A 20,999-nucleotide genomic window follows, 5' to 3' on the forward strand; every position below is an offset into this window, starting at 1 on the left:
GAATGATGGTGTATTAATAGCACTCATGATTGCAGGTGAATGAAAGCGTAGAACAATCTACCTTTAAAGAGGGAAAATCATTGGCTCATGTCACTGAAAAGCTCAAGATAGATCCAGCTTCAGAACAGCTGGGTTCAGAGCTCAGACAATGTCATTATAAATCATTCTCTCAGGCCCTGGGCTCTGCCCACCTCTGGGTTGGATTTAGTCTCGAGCTCCACGGGAAGGTCCCTAGCACATCCAGGATATGGGGGTAAGATAACTGCAGTAACCCCAGACTTGGCCATCAAGGTTAAAGTCAGCAGGAAAGAACCAGAGTCTTGTCCAGAGTGCTGAGATTCATCCAGAGTAGACAGGCTGAGAGCACATATATGTTGTAAACCATCCACTGTGGCCAGGGATGCAAAGTCCCATGCAATTTATATTTTGGAGAGGAGTGAGAAGTAAGCCATAAACAGGTGATGAATTAACAAGACAATTTTTATCATGATCTATGCATGAAGACAGCACATGATTGGCACAGGCTGATTAGCACGTCTCGCTTCTGGGGACAAAGACTCAGGCTATAGGGGATTGAGAGGTGGGGATGGGTTTCCAAGGAAAGGTCAGGGCTATGGACAGAGGACCCAGAATGGCTTGTTAGAATGAATTAAATGAAGTAAAGGGAGCACCAGCAACCATTGTCTAGGTTGGCTGATTCACCCTCACTTCCGATTTCTTCTGTTTCTTTTGTCTCCTCCTAGAGCTTAGTCTCTGATTTCAGATAGACTTGGGTTCAAATCCTAACTCTCCTGCTTTCTAGCTATAAACTCTTATACAAGTTATGTGTGTTTTAAAAATATCAGTTTTCCTGAGTTCATAGGCTCTTTACAAGGATTAAATGAATTAAAATATAAGCTGCTTACTTAGCAGAGGCCTGAGAGACATAGTAGGTGCTCCATAGCAGATATGCTGGCTTTTATGATGTTTGGCTTGGTGATATCCCCCCCCCCACCAAACACTCTTCTAGTTTTCATCATTAATCCTCTAGATCATGTTGATCATGAGTGTCCTGTGAGCAAATCACATACTCTCCCTTGACAGGATGTCCCCCTCCTCTTGCCATGTGAGTTGTGGCTTGGCAGTCCAGGCTCCCTGCAACATCACCCCGAGCCTGCTCATCAGCTCCTGCCTCCTCCAGCCTCTTCCTGTTGAAATTATGTGGCTCAGGAGCAGAGCTGAGGGTCCCTTGCTGCACCTCCTACCCTTGTCTTCTCGTTTTCTGCACTGGCTTCTAAGTCCCATGATAGTCCCCCACCCCACACCACATGCTTTTAAGGGGACCGCACCGAGCTCTGCTAGCAGAGTCTGCTCCCCTCTCTCTTTCCATAATTGCTTCTCTTTCATTTCCATATTCTGCCACTCATCTGACCCTGGATTCTGATTTTTGATTCCCTAGAGCCTCCTTGAAATCTGTATCCCCAATTTATCTAAGGGTGCTTTGTCCTCTCTACCAAACTGAAGTACTAAATAAGGAGGTCCATTCGCTTTCCCAGCTCTCAAAACTGACAAGTGATTCAGACAGAAGGGCATAGCAAAAAACAACTCCTCTTTTTTTCTGTCTCCAAGCCTTTCTAGTGTTACTGTAACCCTGTTTCATGACCAAAGAAATTTAAAATCTAGTCACCTTTGGAGTAAAATCCAATTTCCTTGGCAGGGCTGTATGGGCCTGGTCCCTACAAACACATTTGGTTTACCTCTTGCCATTCTCATTCCGTGTCTCAGCCATATTGGAATTTCAACAACGTGAAACCCAGTGATTCATCTATACATATTTATTGAGGGCATACTGTGGATTAAATACTGATAAACATGGCAGGGTTCAAAGAGAGAAGCAAAGTCCCATGCAACTTATATTTTGGAGAGGAGTGAGAAGTAAGCCATAAACAGGTGATGAATTAACAAGACAATTTTTATCATGATCTATGCATGAAGACAGTAAAACGTGAGATAGGGGAGGGTGGGACCAGGGAAAGAGAGTAGCCCATTCTGTTTGGTGGTCAGGGGAAGTCCTCTATAAGAGGATGATGTGGAGGTGAGGCCAGATTGATATAAGTCAGATTTGTAAAACTTTGAGGAAAGGCATTCTTGGCAGAAGGAATGGCATGTGCAAATGCCCTCAAGCAAGAATGAGCTTAGCGTGTGGCTGAATCAAAGTGAGTAAGAGGGAAAATAGACTGTGATAAGATTTGGGAGGAAGATAGAAGTCTCACATGAGGTGCCAGGATTCCTCTGGGCTTTGCTCATCTTCAACCCCAGCCCTCTCACCCTTACCAGGATTACTCCAACACATTCTTCAGATCTTTGTTCCTTAGTCATAGATCTTTCGTGCTTAAGTTATGGGCCTACTTTTTCATTGTCATCCCGATCAGTCTTTAAGCTACTTGAAAACAATAAACTCATCGGTGCCTAGAATAGTAAGTGTTCAGTTATGGATAAGTGCACGGATGTTTGGCTGGCCAAGCAGGTATGAATGCATGAACAAAATAACTGTGAAACCTCCACCTATAAGACATTCAAATAAGGACTTGGGATGACTGGGAGCAATCTGAACACTCACTCTTCTAGGATTTGTGCATAGGGAACCAGCCTATTCAGAAAGCGCCCCCACACACCAGGCTCTCTGTACTTGTTTGAATAATTGCATCTTAACCTTCACATTCTGATCTCCTTGGGTAATGTTTGGCAGGACAACCCCTGAGGCTAACCCTGGAGGCTGGATAAACCTCTTGGACCCTCAGCAGAATAAGGACTTTATAGACACGTTTTTTAGCCTGGTGCAGGGCTTTGGAATAAGTTCAGGTTGCATTCAAGTCCTCTTTATGATACTTGTGTATGATTCAGGGCAAGTTGGTCAACCTCTTTGAACTTCACTTTCATAAACATCTCCTGCCTTGTGGATTTGTGTGATAAGAAGAGTTAATAAAGTGCTTAGTTCAGGTTTTCATTTCATGTAGAGTTAGTGATAGCTGCCATTGCCATTGTCCCTATCCTTCATTAGAGATAATTTATCATAATATGCTTACTCATGTGAGTGCCTCTGCCTTTCTGGGCTTGACAGTCCTGACTTTGCAGGATTGCTGTAGGGATTCGAGATGGTCTCTGTCAAATTCCTGATATACAGTAGGATGTATCATATAACAACAACCAAACATTGGACATTTTAAAAAATAATAATAATACCTTGCCTGACTGCTGTAGAGAGGTGGAAAGTCAATGAAGGTAGCATGTTCCAGAGCTTCAGACTGGCTGAGGCTAAGCTAAGACAGGTTGTATGACTTGCCCAGGTGGAAGGAAGAGAGAAGGATTCTTCAGGCAGAAATGAATATAGTGGAGAGACCTAGCAGCCATTGAATGTCTTTTCTCTTTTCTTTGTCTGGTTTGTCAGTCCTTACAACTTCACAAGGGATTTTGCCAATAGCCACTCTGCTGATGCAAGAGGCAGCCTCCGCTTGGCAGTCGGGCTGTTTCATTTATTTCGCAGCCTCGATCTTTGGGGGCAGCCTAGAGAGTTCTGGAGTGTGCTGCCAGAGCCGTTTGGCCCTCTATTGTTAATTCAGGTAGAGCAGGCTGAGCATGAAAGTTATCAGGATATCTTCTCCCATCCCAGGGGGACTGACCTGTTTAACTCTAAGGGAAAGAAGAGACCAATTTCTGCCTTGGTTGCTCTCCACCAACTCTTTCCTCAAATACTAGGAAATAATTTGAGTGAGCAAGCTTTCCTGAATGTTCTCCAGATACTTTGGGCCCCTTTCTCTTCAACCTTTTGTACAAGTCTGTTGATTGTGCCCAGGGTGGGTTCTGGCTTGTGAGCCCACCCTGCTTCCAAGACTGGGGATCAGTGCTCAGAACTCAGAATCTGTCAACATAGGCTAAGCCAGCTTCTCATGGCAGAATGTCTGCCTCTTGACCTGGCTTTGATCAAAGCCTCCAAAACATCAGTGGCCTGACCCTGTTCTTAGCTGCTAGTTTGGCCATCTAGGTAAGATGATTGGGGTGGAAATCTCTCCAATGGTAATACAGTAGAAGAGCTATGCCTGCCAGGAGGACACAAGCCCCTTCATTCCTGTTCCTGTCTCAACCTTTGAATGACATTTGACATATGTAGGGTGTGTCTGTGTATTTTTAGAATTTTTAGAATTAAGATTCCAGGAAATTCTATTATTTATTACCTGGTAAGATAAAGAGTTTAGAGACAGGACAAAATAATAGTTAGTGCACAACTACTTGGTAAGATCTATTAAGTTCCAAGTTCTTGTGAAGAAAAGGAATAAGATAAGTATCGCCAATGTGAAATAAGTGTTCTTGCGATTTGCAGGGAGAAATAAGAATTTGTTCTAAGCAGACACAGCATTTTGTGATGTGCAGAAAATGAACGGACCCAACTTCATCCTATTATAAGCTTAGCCTTTCTCCTTGGTTAGGAAGTACATTTAGTTACTAACAATGAAATACCCCTAATAAGTCCTAGGAATTGGGGGAATAATTAAGGTGGCATAATCAAATCGGGTTTTAGTTTTCTCCAGGAATCTGGAGGTTGGGTATCTAGGCTGGTACAGTAGCTTCATGATGCTATCAGGAACCCTGGGTTCTTTATGCCCAAGTTTTAGTGTGTGATTTTCATCCTCATTTTTGTTACCTTGCCATCCAATAGAGTTTAAATTTCAGGCAAGAAGAAGAGAAGGATTATCTAAGCCTGTGTTCTTTTAAGGACTTTCCTGGAAGACCCACCCAACAATTTCTGCTTACATTTATTGACTGGGCCAGTGTTACATATGACCACTCTCAGCTTCAAGGGAAGCTGGGAAATATAAGTTTTTTGCTGGATATACTGTTGCTTTGAAAAAAAAAATGGGGCAAAGAAGAAAAGAATAAATGTTGGAGAGTACAACATCTTTCTGTATATTCTCTCTAATTCTCACAAGGAAGCAGAGCCTATTATCCCATTTCACAGATGAGAAACATGATATCGGAGAGGTCACTTGCCCAAGGTCACTCAGCTTAACTGAGATAGAGTCTGTTCTTGAATTCACAATTGACTGGCTCTAAGCCCTATGCCCTCTGATTTTATCTTTTTTGGTACCGGGTACTAAGCCATTGAGCAACACTCCTAGCTCTTTTTTTATTTTTATTTATCTTTTTTTACTTTTGAGATAGTGTTTTACCAAGTTGCTTAGGGCCTTGCTAAGTGCTGAGGCTGGCCTTGAACTTGCAATCCTCCTTCTCAGCTTCCCATACCACTGGGATTACAGGTGTGTGGCACAACTCCCCGCTGGGTTGTTGTTTTTAAAAAGTGACACATATGAACAAAATGGTCACTGAGTGTCAGTGACTCTGTGGTTTTGGACCATCACTGATCTATTTGTTCATGATGGTAGTGATGACCTGCACAGGAAAGGCTTGTGTCATTTTAGCTGAGCATCTGTGCTCTTCCTGGCCAAGTCCTCTGAATGACAGTCCTAAACAGCCAAGGGGTGCTTCATTCTTTCCCACCACTGTGCTGAATTGAGCATTGCAGATCTCTTTTGTGATAAGTCACCTGACTTGAGAAGTTATGTGTTAAGTTGTTGAGAATGCAAGGAGGAAACCAAAAACTCTTTTTGGCCTTAGATCTCATAGCTTAGTATGTTAAATGTTTAAGTCAGGGAAAGTTGGGCAATAGGGAATATTACTTGCACCTTTCTCACCTGCAGCCACAGCCTGAACATTGTGGGACCAAAGGAGCATATTATATAAGTCCTAGGAACTGGGGGAATAAGGAGCTGTTTATAACCCAGAAGTAAACTGCTGGCTGACAAGCAGACTACCATCCTTTTAGCCACCCTCTAAAGGTTTGTTTTGCATTGAGTGCTGGTATTAATCTGAAGAAAAGGATATATAATCCCTATAAAATTGATTTCCAGGAATTACTAGCATGTATCCTCATACGTACACATGCAGTAAGGACTATGATTTTTGTTATAAAATAAACTCCCAGGCTAGAGGAGACTAACAAACTCCACGTTGTAAGGTTAAGTATTTATAAGAATACTATTAAATGTTACCATGGCTAAATTGAACTTGAGGGTCATATGGCTTTGAAGGCAGAGGCTATTTTCCCTACTACTTTCTTGTACCCCAGGTGTCTATCCCAGTAAGGCATGGATAGGTGTTCAGTAAATCCTTGGTGGTTGGTTAGTAAAGAAAGCAAATACAATTTGTTGGGCTGAGACATTGCACTTACAATCCTTAGGTTCTGAAGCTGAAGAAGCCCTCATTTCCCTTCAGTTCTAATGCCATACATGTTGGTGGCATGTTTATTTCCTATCTGGCTCTTAATGACGAGGTGCTGTTTGTCTCTGGGGTGTGAATAACAAGAAGATAGTTACTTGGGTTTCCCAATTGGAGTAACCACTTGGAAATATTGGAGCAAGTGAATCCAAAGTGGTGTGCTGGGTCGTAAAGCTTCCTCGACTTAGAGTGTGACCCAGAAAGCAGAGCTTTCATCATCTCAATGGCAGCCTGAGCACATCCTCCATGGGTGGTTTCCTGAAATAGTAAAGAACATAAGAGCCACGTTAGCCAACTTGATGGATGCTGGTGGGTTACACTGATGAGGAGTAAAGGAAGGAAGGAAAGTTTAATTTCATTATGCACACCTTGTGTAACAGAGTTGCCCCTTCCTAAGCCTGTGTAAGAATCAATTTTTCTTGAAGTAGAGGTCCCTGAATATTTCTCATATTTTCTTACTTCTGGAGCTGGTAGACCCACTGAATGTTAGCAGTGGAGGGGTTCTTAGAGGTCACTATTTCAGAGTGTCATTATAAAATGATGTAATAGTCCTTCCAGTATAAGTAGTAGAAACCAAAGTCTTAATGAGAAAAGGAGTTTATTGGTTCTCAACCAGAAAGTTTTAGAATGTATCTGGTTTAGGTGTGGCTCTATCTGGGACCTCAGGCCTAGTAGGACTCTATTTCTCTCTAGTTGCTTTCTTTGGTATCGGCTTCATTCTCAGTGTCTTCCCACATAGTTGCAGCAGCTCTCAAGAGTAGCTCTAGCCAAAGTCCCAGGGCTAACTCTAATTGGCCTGGGTTGGGCCATGAACCAGTCATTGAAACTCTGAGGCCTCGGGGGGACAAAGAGTAGCAGAGACAGCAGGGCCCAAACTATGTGGACTGGAGGGAGGGGGATCCCTAAATGAAAATAACGCTGTTATCAGAAGGGCAATGGATGAAGGTGTGGGTAGGAAGGAAGGATGTCCCCTAGTGATGAATAAAGGGAGGTCTTAAGGAGCATTATTATTATTATTATTTTTTCTCACAAGTCTTAGGATATCCATGGAAAAGGGCATTAGGACATTGACAGAAGCATGATTGCTTTTCTCAGTTCTCCATGCCTAAATTGTGCTGGGAGTGTATTTTCACCTCATACTAATATTTTGTTTCCCAGATTAGGTTGATTCTGCTCTGTGCTGATTGTTAGTAGCTGAGGTTCTAAGGTTGCTGCAAGGATACCTGGGGTCTGGCTGTTGAGATGTAAATGCAGCAGTATTTCCATTATATTTTCTGAGATTGAAATGGAGACCTTACTGGCTTGACCATTTTTGAGTGATGCATCTTAAACAAATAAAAAAAATTTTCTTTAAATTTCAGATCATAGGAAAGAATGAACACTCCCCCAGTAAATTCTACAGAGCTAGAATATCTTCATGTCAAAACCTGATAAAAATATCCCCAAATAAAAACTATAGGCCAATTAAAAGAGAGAGAGAGAGAGAGAGAGAGAGAGAGAGAGAGAGAGAGAGAGAGAGAGAGAAAAGCAGCTTAAGACTAGAACCTTTTTACCAAGGAGTGCAGCTGAACTGCTGCCTCATTAAGCATCTTTTTCTAGTCCATCTGGGCTAGAGTATGTTCCTCAGACTCCAGTGGGAATGCAGACTTAATTAGGACTTATCCCAAGGAGGCAGGAAGAGGGGCAGCTTACAGTGGGAGATGAGCCCTCTGCTGTGTTCCAGAGCTCCTTCTCTAGTCTCAGTTCATATCCTGAGCTATCATCCTCTCTTCTCCTTCATAATTGCTGGGTTTGCATGGAGGCAAACCACAGACACACATATGGAAAGTCAGTAGAAGTGGAGGCTAGAGCACACAGGCTCTGGAGTTCATCTGGGTTTAACCCCTGGTGTCGCTGAGTTCCACCTGTATGATTTAGGCCAAATCATTGGTTTTCTCTGTGTCTCCATTTCCTTAGCTCTAAAATCGGACTACTAATACAGGATCATTAGGTCAGTGCTATTGAGTTCCTATTTGAGCTGTTCCCTGATAAGATAAAGTGGTTGTATGGAGGGGTGCCTGTTCTCTTGTTACCAAATCTGAGAAAAATTAATTAAGTTGCCAGTTTTACTTTTGTCTGTGCTAGACACCAGTAGAAGAGATCCTGGGCTCAGGATCTTGGGCTCCAAGCTGGACTGCCCCACACAGACATGTGGACAAACAGTAGAAAGGCAGGATCAGTAACACATAATAGGATGGGAACACGTCCCGGATTTCATGAAATTATCACTTGTTCTTTTATGCAGTAGTACTTACAGAGTGCCATTCCATACCAGTCATTTTGCAGAAGTTCTGGACATACACAATGATCAGGCCTCGAGTCTGAAGGAACCTGTACTCTAACACAGAGTTTTGTTCCCAGTATAATTAGCGAACAATAGGGTCAGCATAAGGTCTCATCCTAAATTAAGGGTCTGTGTCAGGGGTGGCTTCCTGGAGGAGGTAACATTTAAGCCAGATCCCCAAAAGAGTGAAGGATGGGGCATGAAAGGTGTTTGAAGCAGAGAGAATAGTCTATGCAAAGGCCCAGAGGTGAGTGAGTGTAATGTGTGTACCGAGAAGTCTTGGCTGTGGAATTGGCTGAATTTGTTGCTGTTTTTTGCAGGGACATGGAGAAGGTGGAGCGGCAGGCAGTGCCCCAAGCCAACCACACAGAGTTGTGTCGAGACTGTGGCCGTGTTGGACCTGGACACTCAAGAGATTGTCCCCATTGTGGCCATGATGATTCCTTCGGCTTTGAGAGGCGGGAGCAGGAGGAAGAGCGGTACCGTTCTCAAAAGGACCCACTAGAGGGGAAGAGGGACAGGAGCAAGTCCAGGTCCCCGTATTCACCAGCAGAGGAGGATTCCTTATTTGTGGATTTACCCAGTGGTCCGAGAGGCCAGCAGGCACAGCCACAGCGGGCAGAGAAGAATGGTGTGCTCCCCATCTATACTCCAGGAGAGCAGAATGGGACTGGCGGGTACCAGCGGGCCTTTCCTCCAAGGGCCAACCCAGAGAAGCACAGTCAGAGGAAGAGCAGCCTGGCCCAGGCAGAGGCCTGGGCAAAGGCCCAAAAGGGAGATGGCAGAAGGTCAGTTGTAGACTTGGGATCTTGCTAATAATGGGCATAATAATGTAGAAACAATGGCTATCATTTCCTCAGCACTCACTGGGTAAATGCCTGCCTTAAACTCTTTACCTCCATTATCTACATAAATTCCTTTAACAGCCTGGCAAGGAGGAATGATATCTCTAATTTATAGACAGAGAAACTGGGGCATAGAGAAGTGAAGAAACCTACCCAGGGCACAGAGACTAGAGGCAAAGCCAGAGTTCACACCTGGGTCTGTGGGTCTCCCAAGCCCACACAAAGTTACACCAAGGTGTCTGTGCTCCTCTTTGATGATGCTTGAGCCATTCGTTCTTGAGATAGTAATGGATCTTCTCTTTTGCTTCTTTCTCTCTGCACCTGAGAAATATTTGTAGAAATGAAAGTAAATACAGATCCATGATTTCATTCTAGGCACATGGAGAAGTGCTCAGACCCTGTTGACATTAGGTTTTATCAAGCCCATTCCTTCAAGAAGTGATCTTTAATTGTTTAGAAGAGGTGCATCTCTTGCTATTTGCAAATCACTATCTACATTATATTATAATTTTAAATTAATTAGGACACATTTATGAACATGAAAAATCCAGGATCACCCAGCTTCTCTGCTGTCCCCAGTAACCACTATACTTTGTCTTCATTATGAAGACATGACAAATTCCCTCACTGTCTTCAGCCTTCTGAAAACAAACCACTGAAAGGAGAGGAGATAGTAAAGCTAATGTGCATTTAGAAAGCCCTCCAGGGTCTGGAGAGGCAGTGGTAGATGTACCAGAGCTCAGTGTGCCACAGGCCTGATGACATGTTCTAAAATGGTTGATGAGACCCAGACTGTCTGCCTGTAGCTCTTCAGACTGTGGTACTCCTCAGGGAACAGTTTGGGCATGTTTTCAGATGTGTGGAGCTGTATGCATGGATTGCTGTGACCCTCCCTTAATCTGGTCTAGCTGGGCTGTTGTGAGGACAGACATAGAGAAATCACAATGGAATCCCTTTAAGTGATTGAGAGACATAGCTGAACAACAGACCAGGAAAGGCCTTTTATTTGGTAAATAAGATACCTTCCCACTCCCACCTGGGAATGACCAGGTGTCAATTCTTCTTCTTCTTTTTTTTTTCCTCCCCCTTCAACTTTGTGTCTTATTGAAAATAGAAAGCTACTGCCCCAGGCAGGGGAGTGAAGCTGCTCTCCTTGGTGCTGGGCTAGGTGACCCCTACCCAGGCAGTGAGTGTAAGATGACCCACTGCTGAGAGAGGTTAGAAAATTGGCAGGGGTGGTATCATATGGGGGTCCTCATTTTCCAAGGTAAGGCATTTGAATTTTATTTGAAAAAACAATGGGAAATCACTGGAAGTCTTTAAGCAGGTAAGTGATGTGATCTGATTAATATTTTTCAAAGAAAATAAGAGTCTAGGAGGAGGCTATTGCAATAGTCCAGGTTGGTAATGATGGAAATTGAAATAAACAGATTTGAGGTATTTTTGAAGATGGAAATCATGAAGTTTGTCAATGCATTGGATGTGCAGGTTGAAGGGAAAAGAGGAATGAGGATGATCCCTAGATTTTGACTTGAGTAACTAAGTGGTTGCTGAAATGAGAAAGGCTAAGCAAAGAATAGGTTTGGAGGAAATCAGGATTTCCATTTTGGATATGTCAGTGGGGAGGGCTGCAGGTGGAACTGGACTTGGTGTTCAGGTTTATAGGTAGATGTGGTGCCTTGAGCCAGGTGTATGCACAGGCCAGGGAAGTGAGCTTGATGGGGAGTGCTGTATATGTGGCATGTCCAGGAGAAAATGACCAGTAGGTTATAAGGAATGTAAATATAGTCAGTAGAGAGATTTGTGGTCATTGCTCTGGAGGTGATAACTGATGGCTCTGGCAGTAGTTACTTACCCAAGGTAGAATGCTTAGAGCCATGATTCTTAATCCTGGCCTTGCAGTTTGATCATGAGCTTTAATTGGTCTGGGGTAAAGTCAAGGCATTGTATGTTTTAAGAGCTCTCCTGGTGATCCCACCAGTATATGGCCACAGTTAAGAAACTGTTGCTTGACTAAACAAGCCTAACCTGAGAGGTTCAACACTGATGGAGGCCTCATTTCCATGCCCAGAAATCTGCTTTCATTGGCCTGGGTTACAGCCTCGGCATCAGGATTTTTAAAAAGCACATGCTTTCCTATCCTTCCTCCCTCGATAATTCTCACATGCAGACAGGGATGAGAATTCCTAGCTCAGAGTGAGCTATAGCAGAGAGCCAAAGACAGAACCCTGGGAATCCCCAGGCCAACGGCTAGGCAAAAACAGTCTCCTTAAAGGGAACTGAGAGCTGGGTGTGGTGGCGCACATATGTAATCCCAGCTACTTGGGAGACTGAGGCAAGAGGATTGTGAATTCAAAGCCAGCCTCAACAAAAGTGAGAAATTAAGTAACTCGGCAAGAACCTGTCTCTAAATATACAAAAAAAGGCTGGGAATGTGGCTCAGGTGTATGCACAGGCCAGAGAAGTGAGTTTGATGGGGAGTGTTCAAATGCTCCTGAGTTCAATCCCTGGTTACCCTCCCCCCCAAGAAAAAAGAATGAAGCAGGAGATGAAGGAGGATAACTGGAGTGTTCTGTGGAGACAGTGTCCATAGGAAGGAGTTTGGACAGCAGTGCAAGGTGCTGTGAATGAGGACTTCTCCCTAGCTGTGGTACCTTCCAAGGTGGGTGCCCCTAAAGAAAAGTCTGGAACTTCAGGGTCTCTATTGGTCTTTTGCTCATGACTACAGGTCTTTTTTTCTATGAGTTTCTGGGTATCTTTAAATGGACAGAGCTGTATTGCTGTCCTTAATAGAGAATTTCAAAGGTAGGTCAGGAAACAAAGTCATAGGAGGGGAAGAAGCCGATGAGATGGCACTGAGAACTCTTTTGTGGTGAAAGGACTTTCAAAAAAGGAGTGACTGGCAATTTAAAGTTGTTAATTGTGAAATGTCACAGCATAACTATTTCTGGCAATTCACAAGCTCTGCTACAAATGACCTGTATTAGGGAACAGGGGTAAGCATCAGGGAGCTGAAAGGTAAGTCAACAAGGAGAGGAGAGGTGGCTAGGAAGGTCACTGGACTTTCTTAGAATGTGAGGTTGGCATTTGAGCCATTCTTATCTAAGGAGCAGGGGACATTAGGTCTGTGGAGAACATTGTTCATAGGCTTTGGAGATTGTTGACACACAAAGGAATTTCAGTCTAGCAGTGGAAGCAGATCTCAGTGGGCTTAAAAGAGAATAAGAGTAATCGAAGACGGAGTACAGGGAACAAAGTGCTGTCAATCTCTGAGTGAGTCTGCTTAGATCACTGATATTTCAGTTGTTTCTTGAAAGGTCTGTATCTTGCATTCCCAGATTTTTTTTTAAAGATATATTTGTAATTTCTAACAGTATGTGATAAGTTGATCTGGCTGCTTAATAAGGAACCTCCACCATTTTCCACTGGAAAATATAGAAGATGGATATCTCTGCTTTGTGTGTAATTAAGACTGTGCTAATCTCATTATCATTAGACTGAGCACGTTAAGGTATTTGGATTGCATTGTGATCCTGTATTCATGACTTTAGACCACACAGGGAATTATTTCTAACTGTTCTTTTGGTACTTGGAGGTATATATTATATTTCACATCATTAAACTGCTTTACAATATGGTTCATAGGAATCAGACTGTCATAGCTTAGTGTATTAGTACACTCTAAGAGCTTGTTTTAAAATTCTAGCCTTATACTCCCTCCCCCACTGCATAGTTTAAAGTAAAGCATACTTGTAAAATAAAAAGGCTGAGATGGAGATTGAGAAGGGGACTCAAACACTGCTATAAGGAACAGTAGGAAGTTTTGCATGATTGATGTGGAAGTTGAATTTGATGTGGAAGGAATTTCTGCTACATAAATAATTGGTCACAAAAAATGGTTTCACACTTTGAAATATTTCCCACACATTTGTAGTGGGTTTATTGGAATATCCTGCTTAGTGCCTTTTGGGATGAGGAGACCCCATAGCTACAGATCAAGGTATGAGGACAAAAGACTTTGAATCCCATTTGGGAGGGGAGTAAGACTGGGGTGGGGGCCAGCAAATAGATCTGCTGTCAGGGCAGAGCTGCTTTGGGAGCTCCCACCTGTTCTTAGGGGTCTTTACCTCATCTTCTGGCTATCTCCCATGTCTTTTACTCTGGTAAAGTCAGAGCTTACCATTGTACTTATCATCTTGGGGTCACCCTCAAGTGGTAGACAGTATGTAAATGGAGGGTACAGGCTGTAGGATGAGCTCAGGGCCTGGGGCGCTGCCCAGTAGGGGCCTCTGATTATCCAGGCACAGCAGACAGGCTCCCAGAGTGGGCTGCTGAGCAGATCACATGCAAGAGGACAGGCCTGGTCTGGGGGACTGCCTGGTGTAGGGGCTAAGACCTTCCAGATGCTATAGGAAGGCACAGAGAGTGGGCTGCAGAACCAGACAGAAGGGTAGAGGGTGGGAGCACAGCTGGGACATGCTTTGTGTGCTTAACATTTTCTTTAGGCAGAATGAACAATGGCTGCTAAAGTCCTGCTCTTCCCAGGGGAAGCCCTCAGTGTGGTTTTTGCCCCCACCACCACCTCCATCAGATGCAGGCAGATGCTGCCTACCTCAGAGAAAACATTCCTATCTAAATTTGAGAAATCAAAAGCTAACCCTGCCACCTAGTGGCAAGCAAACGCACTTGGTGCACAGGTCAGGTCTGGGTTGAAGAGATCTTAAAATATTCTTCTGCAACCTGCAAAGTAACCATTAAAGGGGATTAAAAAGAAAAACAACTCTATTTGAATGATACGTATTTCTAATCCTCACAACAATCTATTAAGTGGTTCTTATTATCCCCTTTTTATACTAAGGAAAATGAGATTCAGAGGACAGAAATGACATTGCCTGAGTTCAGGTAACTAGAAATGATTAAATGAACTGAGGTTAAGACAATTAGAAGAGCACTTCTCAAACTTCAGGGAGAGTCAGAATTACCTGGAGGGGGAGCTGTTAAACGAGGTGACCAGCCTCTGACCCAGAGCTTCTGATTTGTAGGTCTGTGGTGGGACTGATAATCTGCACTTTAAAATTTTATTTTTAATTAAAAAGTCTTAATTATATATAATATATATTTGTGGGATACATGTAATATTTTATATATGTATATTGTAGAATGGTTAAATTAAGTGAATTAATGTTACCTCTTCTATTAGTTTTTAGTGGTGAGAATACTTTAAGCTTTGAGCAATTTTGAAATGTGCTATAGTCACCACATTTTTCCACAGAACTCTAATTTTTGTTCTTCCTGTCTAACTGAAATTTTGTACCCTTTGACCAACATTTCCCCCTCACTATCCCCCTATTTCCAATCTCTAGAAACCACAGTTCTACTCTTTGCTTCTTTGAGTTCCACATTTTAATATTTCACATGTAAGTGAGATCATACAGAATCTATCATTCTTTTCCTGATTTATTTCACTAACATACATTTTTAACAAGTACCCAGATGGTGCTGATGCTGCTGGTCTGTGGACCACACTTTGAGTAGCATTGGCATAGAACTGTGTCTGGCAAATGGTGGTTCTATACCAAAGTCTGTTAGATAAAATTGATAAAAACAGGATCAGGGGCTGGGGATGTGGCTCAAGCGGTAGCACGCTCTCCTGGCAATCGTGGGGCCCGGGTTCGATCCTCAGCACCACATACAAAAACAAAGATGTTGTGTCCGCCGAAACTAAAAAATAAATATTAAAAAAATTCTCTCTCTCAAAAAAACAAACAAACAAAAAAACAGGATCAAGTATTGAACTCAGGCATGATTCCAAACCTGATCTCTTTTTACAATCATACTTACAGGTTAGACTTTAAGGCTTAATAAAGCTCCATAATTTGTCCCTTACTGAATTTTTCATCCTTCTTAGAAATTAGGATGACCAAGTTCTTAGTGGTTTTCAAAGTCATATCCAGATCTTGAAGTGCTTATTGAAGGACTAGTTATGTGTGTCAGGAGTTTCCCCAGACTGTGGAATATACCACAGAGTGTGAGACACAGTTCTTTTCTTTCAAGAACTTTCATCTTGGCTGGGGAAGACACTTCTTGCAAGTATGAAAAGGTCACATCCACAAAGGACCTTGGAAACGGTATAGACAGTGTGATAACGAAGTTAAACAAAGGAGGAAAGTTGAAGGATACAGCATTGTGAAGGCCCCCATAAGAAAGACATGGGCCACTGTCCTGGAGAATAAGTTTTGGGTAAATAGGGGGAGGAGAACCTATACAGATTGGGGAGGGAAGAGGAGTGTTATGAGAATAAAGAGGGGGGAAGGTGGTGCACACTGGTGGAAGATCTTGTCAGAGAATGCCATTTTCCTTTAGGTTCTCATTTACTCCTCAGAACAGCTGTTTGAGGCAGGTAATGCTGTCTCACACTATAGGTAGTGAGACTGAGACCTAGCAGTCAGAAAGACACCGAGAGTTGCATAGCCAGTGAATGGTAGAGCTTGGCTACTACCTGCTTTTTCCCTGTGAGAAGTTGATAGGGTGTGGACAGCAGTGGGCTGGGACCAGGGTGAAGCTCATTTTCAGGCTCCAGCAGGTGTGGGGCTGTGCCTGACAGAGAAAGTTTGAGCCCTAGGCATCTGGCTTGCCCCAGCTGAGTCCTAGCCCTGGTAGGAGGAGGAGTAAGAAAACACTAGGGCTGCAAGATGCATTTAGGCCAGGTGCAGGAATTTAGATTTGATTTCATAAATCTATGGGGAAGTTTGGATTATGGGAGTGATTGGATCAGAGCAAGTGACTGTTCAGGTTAGGAATGATTTAGGAAGGTCTTCCAGTAATCTGAAGAGATCATTAATCAGTATCTAGACTAGAATAGTAGGAAAAGGAAGGAACTATGGTAGCCATTTCCTTTAAGAGTCTCCAGAACTTGGTCCTAGGATCCCAGGCAGAGGCAAAATTGCAGGAACCCAGATGTACAAAAAGCCTTTTCTAGACATGAGCACACCCATGTGTGCTGCTGGCAAGAAAGACAGAAGGATCAGGCCATTCAATTACACTACACTGGAAGAGAGGAAAATGGGCAGATGGTAGGGAGCTGCCAGACAAAACTACTTTTGGAGTCTTCTACAAAAGTAGTTGGAGTCTGGAGTCCTGGGTGTCTGCTTTATCATTATTTTGGGTTTTTATAGGACTCCCCAACATGCCTGGTTTTGTGGATGTACTGAACTCTGTTCCCTTGCTTGGTGGCCTGACCTGTCCTTCCCTTTCTCCTCAGCCTTCCCTCAGACCAGACACTTCCTCGCCAGGGTCCTAGCCAACCCCTGTCCTTCCCAGAAAACTACCAGACTCTGCCCAAGAGTGCCCGACACCCCTCAGGGGGCTCTTCACCCCCTCCCCGGAACCTGCCAAGTGACTACAAATATGCACAAGATCGAGCCAGTCACCTAAAGATGTCCAGTGAGGAGCGCCGGGCACACCGGGATGGCACCGTGTGGCAGCTGTATGAGTGGCAGCAGCGCCAGCAGTTCCGGCATGGTAGCCCCACAGCACCCATCTGTGCTGGCTCCCTGGAGTTCTCCGACCAGGGCCGGAGCAGGAGCATGCTGGAAGTGCCCCGCTCCATCTCTGTGCCTCCATCTCCCTCTGATATCCCTCCCCCTGGACCTCCAAGGGTCTTCCCACCTCGGCGGCCACACACGCCAGCAGAGAGGGTTACTGTGAAGCCACCGGACCAGAGGAGGAGTGTGGACATCTCACTAGGGGCTTCTCCCAAGAAGGCACGGGGCCACACCATCAAGGTGAGGCTTGAAAACCTCTGTCATGTGCCTGGGGTCTGGCCTTTGGGTGTCAGGAACCTCACTTGGCTTGAGTACAGATTTGAGCTAGTGGAACTAATAATAACAGCTAACTCTTATGCAGTACTTTTGGAAGCAAGTGTAGTTCTAGAAGTTTTATTTTAATTCTTACCAAAACCCTTTGAAGTAGGTGCTGTGATGGGTCCATTCCACAGATGAGAACTCAGAGACATTGAAGAGAAAATAACTTGCACAGGTCACACAGTCTGCTGCTCAGCAGGCAGGAAAAGATGTCTGTGCTCAGTCAGTTCAGTTATTTATAGCCCAACATAACTTTTAACTCTCCAAGGGGCTTTCACAGTTTTCTGTGCTGTACCCTTTGAGGAAGATATGTATTCCTATTTTACAGACAGGAATCTGGAACTCAAAGAGGTGAAGTGGCATGTGGTAGGCTGACCTGGGAGCGAGTGCCCAAGGCCTTCTTTCCTTGCCTCACTGTGACTTTTTGTCTCCCCACCTGCAGAACTCTTCTCATGTGGACCGACGCTCCATGCCCTCGATGGGTTACATGACCCACACTGTCAGTGCTCCCAGTTTACATGGAAAATCGGTAAGCTGCCCCTCATCTCCTCCTCCAGGTGAATGATAGGATACAGCCTGTGAGAATTTATCTACTGGGGGTTTTCCTCCTCCCTGAGTCATGCAGTCTATCAGGCAGCTTTAACCCCTGTTTAGAGATGAAGAAACTCAGGCTCAAAGGAATCTGGTGACTTGCTTGGCATCATGCAGCTGGCCCTTCAAAGACGAACTTAAGGGGAAGTCCAAGGGAATGCTGGACTCGGCTTCTCTTTTGAATAGAATTTTGTCAAAAGCATATTCCAGCCACTTGCCTCTCTCTCAGTAGCTCCTCTCCTTTTTTTCCCTGGTCTTTACAATGATTAATTAACTCTTCCTTCAAAGTTTGAGTCTGGGGGCTGGGAGTGTAGCTTAGTGGTAGAATGGTTGCCAACGTGCAGAAAGCCCTGGGTTCAATCCCCAGCACCACAAAAAACAAAAGTTATTTTTTGTTTTTGTTTTTTTTAAAACCAACCTCAAGTCTGGGTGAGGTTGCACTGTTGGTTGCAGCTTTCCTGAGAAAACAACTTCCTGTAGCCCTTTGCTACCACTGCCTTTACTTGTCGAATGACAAAATTAATGCAATCATTACTTAGTGGTGTCGCATCAGTGCTATCCTGGCACCGGGGCGAAGAGTGTAATTAAAGTGGCATGCCCCTGCAGTGGCTAATTTCTTCCTGATGTGTCTACACACCTGCAGCTGGAGGAGCTCTCACTGCTTCTCACCCGGTTGCGGCGGCACCAGGCCAAGTTGGCCAGTGTGCGAGATTTCGCTGTTGGCCAGTTACTGCAGCGCTACCTGACCTTTCCCACCTGCCAGGTCAGCGCTGGTGGCTTCTCCCAGGGCCGGGGTGTGACATGCTGGCCCATGATCCCCTGTGCTGTGCTCTGGTCTGTCTTTTCTGTCTGGCTCTCTCCCTTATTCCTTGCCTGCCTGCTTCTGGGTGCCACCGCCAGATGCTGCACCAGTGGTGGAGCCTGCCCTCTGGCATTGGGGAGGGGTCTGCATGTGGTGTGAGGAACCTGAAGCTTGGCTTCGCAAGCCATACATAGTGACTGTGAAGCTGGTGTGTGGTTGTGTCTGAAGGGCTATGCCAGCTGTCAGCCTTGTTGCCACCTTGGGCACTCCTTGGGATGCTGAAAGACACATGTGGGTCAGCCTGGAGGGAGAATACAGGGGCCTTCTCTTTTCTGGACAGTGCCCTGCTGACTTGCAAAGCATCTCACATTTCATCCTGTTGAGCTTTGCAGTACCATGGGAGAGCTTAGGTGGGATGAAATTTTTATCACACACACACAAAGCAAATAGATCCAGAAGGGGAGGGGACTTATCCAGGATTCCTTGTAAAACCTATCTGTCGCAGAGTTCTAAACAGTGTCCAGGGCATTGGGCTTTGCAGTCAGTCTCTTTGAGGACTGGCCAGAGAGTTGCTCTCCCAAGCATCTTGAGCAGCTCGAAGAAACAGATTCCTCCCCTGAGTTGTCCTCAAGTAGGGATAGGTTCAGCCTCTTGAGGTTGGTCCCTCCAGGCTGCACAGAGGTAGATGGGATAGATGAGGGTGATGGAACTGTCACCTTCTTTCCCTGTCCTGTTTTAGCAAGAACTAAGAGACTCAGGAATATATTTAGAAAAATGAATATAAGAGCTTTGTGGTGGTACATTCCTAAAATAACCCCAACTGCTTGAGAGGCTAAGGTAGGAGGATGGCAAGTTCAAGGACAGACTGGGCAACTTAATGAGACCCTGTCCAAAATAAAATTTTAAAGAAGGTCTGGGGACATAGCTCAGTGGTACAGCACTTGCCTAGCATACATAAGGCTCTGGACTCAATCCCTAGTACTGAAGGAAAAAAAAAAAAGGAAAAGAAAATGAAAAACGATTGTAAAGGGACATATACAAAAACCATAAATTGTGGTTTGGGTGATTTTTAATAACATTCTCCAGCTCTGTCTTTTCTACTCCTGTGGAAAGTAGTAGGGACTAGGCTGATTGGGGAAGTAGGAATGGAAAAGGGGACAATGTAAAAACATAAATAAGACCTTGCAAGCCACAAGCTTCCTAGACAGTGGTCCTTCAGTTCTTCCCATGTTTAAAAGCACCACCTGAACTTCTAATGTGATTATTTCATGTCAGAGCTGTGCATGATCCCACCTTCCACAGCCCTGGCTTGTTTAACTGGGAGACCCTCTCTTAGTTTCTAAAAATGTGGCACCTGGACCATTCTTAAGCTCTCCCAGCCTCTTGGTCTCACTGTTGGTTTCACAAGAGAGCATGAGTTCTAAGGAATCAAAGAAGCTTTTGCTTATTTTCACTGTTTCTGGTAATTACACCAAAGAGCTCAACAGATAATAGGAGATGCCACAAGCAGATAGGTCTGATCCTGGGACTTCTTCCCCTAGCTCTTGACATGGCCACATTGGCTTCATGCTGAGTAAAAAGAGCAAGACTTCAGGAAACTTCCACTGGCTGCCAATGCTTGTTGTTCCGGAAACCACCATCATATTGGGACCTCCTGAATTACCCAAGTCATCTTCCTGACTCTTCTAGGAATTCATCCATGCCAATCAGGGTCATCTTACTTCATGCATGTGAAATGGCCCAGTCCAAAGGTTTGATGACAAGAATTGATGGCTAGGGTTGGAACGCAGTGGTAGAGTGCTTTCCTAGCACACGTGAGGCACTGGGTTCATTCCTCAGCACCACATAAAAATAAATAAATTAAATAAAGGTATCGTGTCCATCTACAGCTAAAAAAAAAAAAAGAATCGAAACTGATGTAACCCTAGCTCAGGTATAGCATGTGCTCTTCCAGGTAGACTCCCCCTCATTCGGCCCAGCATCTGCTTCAACTGCTCTGCTGTCCTAGCCCTCTGGTAGGAGCCTTTCTACCAGAATGTTATGCTGCGGGGTGGGATGGGGGGGCAAGCTGGCTTTGCCCACAGTGACCTGCAGTCTCCACTGTGCCAAAAGAGCTCTGTGAGCTATAGCAAGACATTTGTGCTTCCTCCGTGGCCCTGGATGTGTTGGTCTGCCGTGGCCTCATTTCCAAAGCTGTGCAATGTAAATGATTCATTTGTGAAGCCCCTAGTTATGAAAAGTCTTGGTGTTCATACTGTTTGGTTTTC

The 20,999-nt window shown here is 44.3% G+C and overlaps 1 protein-coding gene across 6 annotated transcripts in view; it reads left to right on the top strand.

Moving 5' to 3' along the window:
* The window catches only part of Plekha7 (pleckstrin homology domain containing A7), a 215,618-nt gene that overhangs the window by 159,377 nt on the left and 35,242 nt on the right, over positions 1-20,999 (top strand). For 5 of the 6 annotated variants that reach the window (XM_058576952.1, XM_058576955.1, XM_058576951.1 and 2 more), the window contains 4 exons: positions 8,953-9,420; positions 16,739-17,261; positions 17,782-17,868; positions 18,574-18,693. In XM_058576952.1, the coding sequence (XP_058432935.1) occupies positions 8,953-9,420; positions 16,739-17,261; positions 17,782-17,868; positions 18,574-18,693 (1,198 nt within the window). The remainder of the gene's footprint in view (positions 1-8,952; positions 9,421-16,738; positions 17,262-17,781; positions 17,869-18,573; positions 18,694-20,999) is intronic. The other variant, XM_046438058.1, reaches the window with a different exon arrangement.

Source organism: Marmota monax, unplaced genomic scaffold, assembly GCF_021218885.2.
Source record: "Marmota monax isolate L192 unplaced genomic scaffold, Marmota_monax_Labrador192_F-V1.1 WCK01_AAM20220418_F8-fsc00061, whole genome shotgun sequence".
Taxonomy (NCBI): Eukaryota; Metazoa; Chordata; class Mammalia; order Rodentia; family Sciuridae; genus Marmota; species Marmota monax.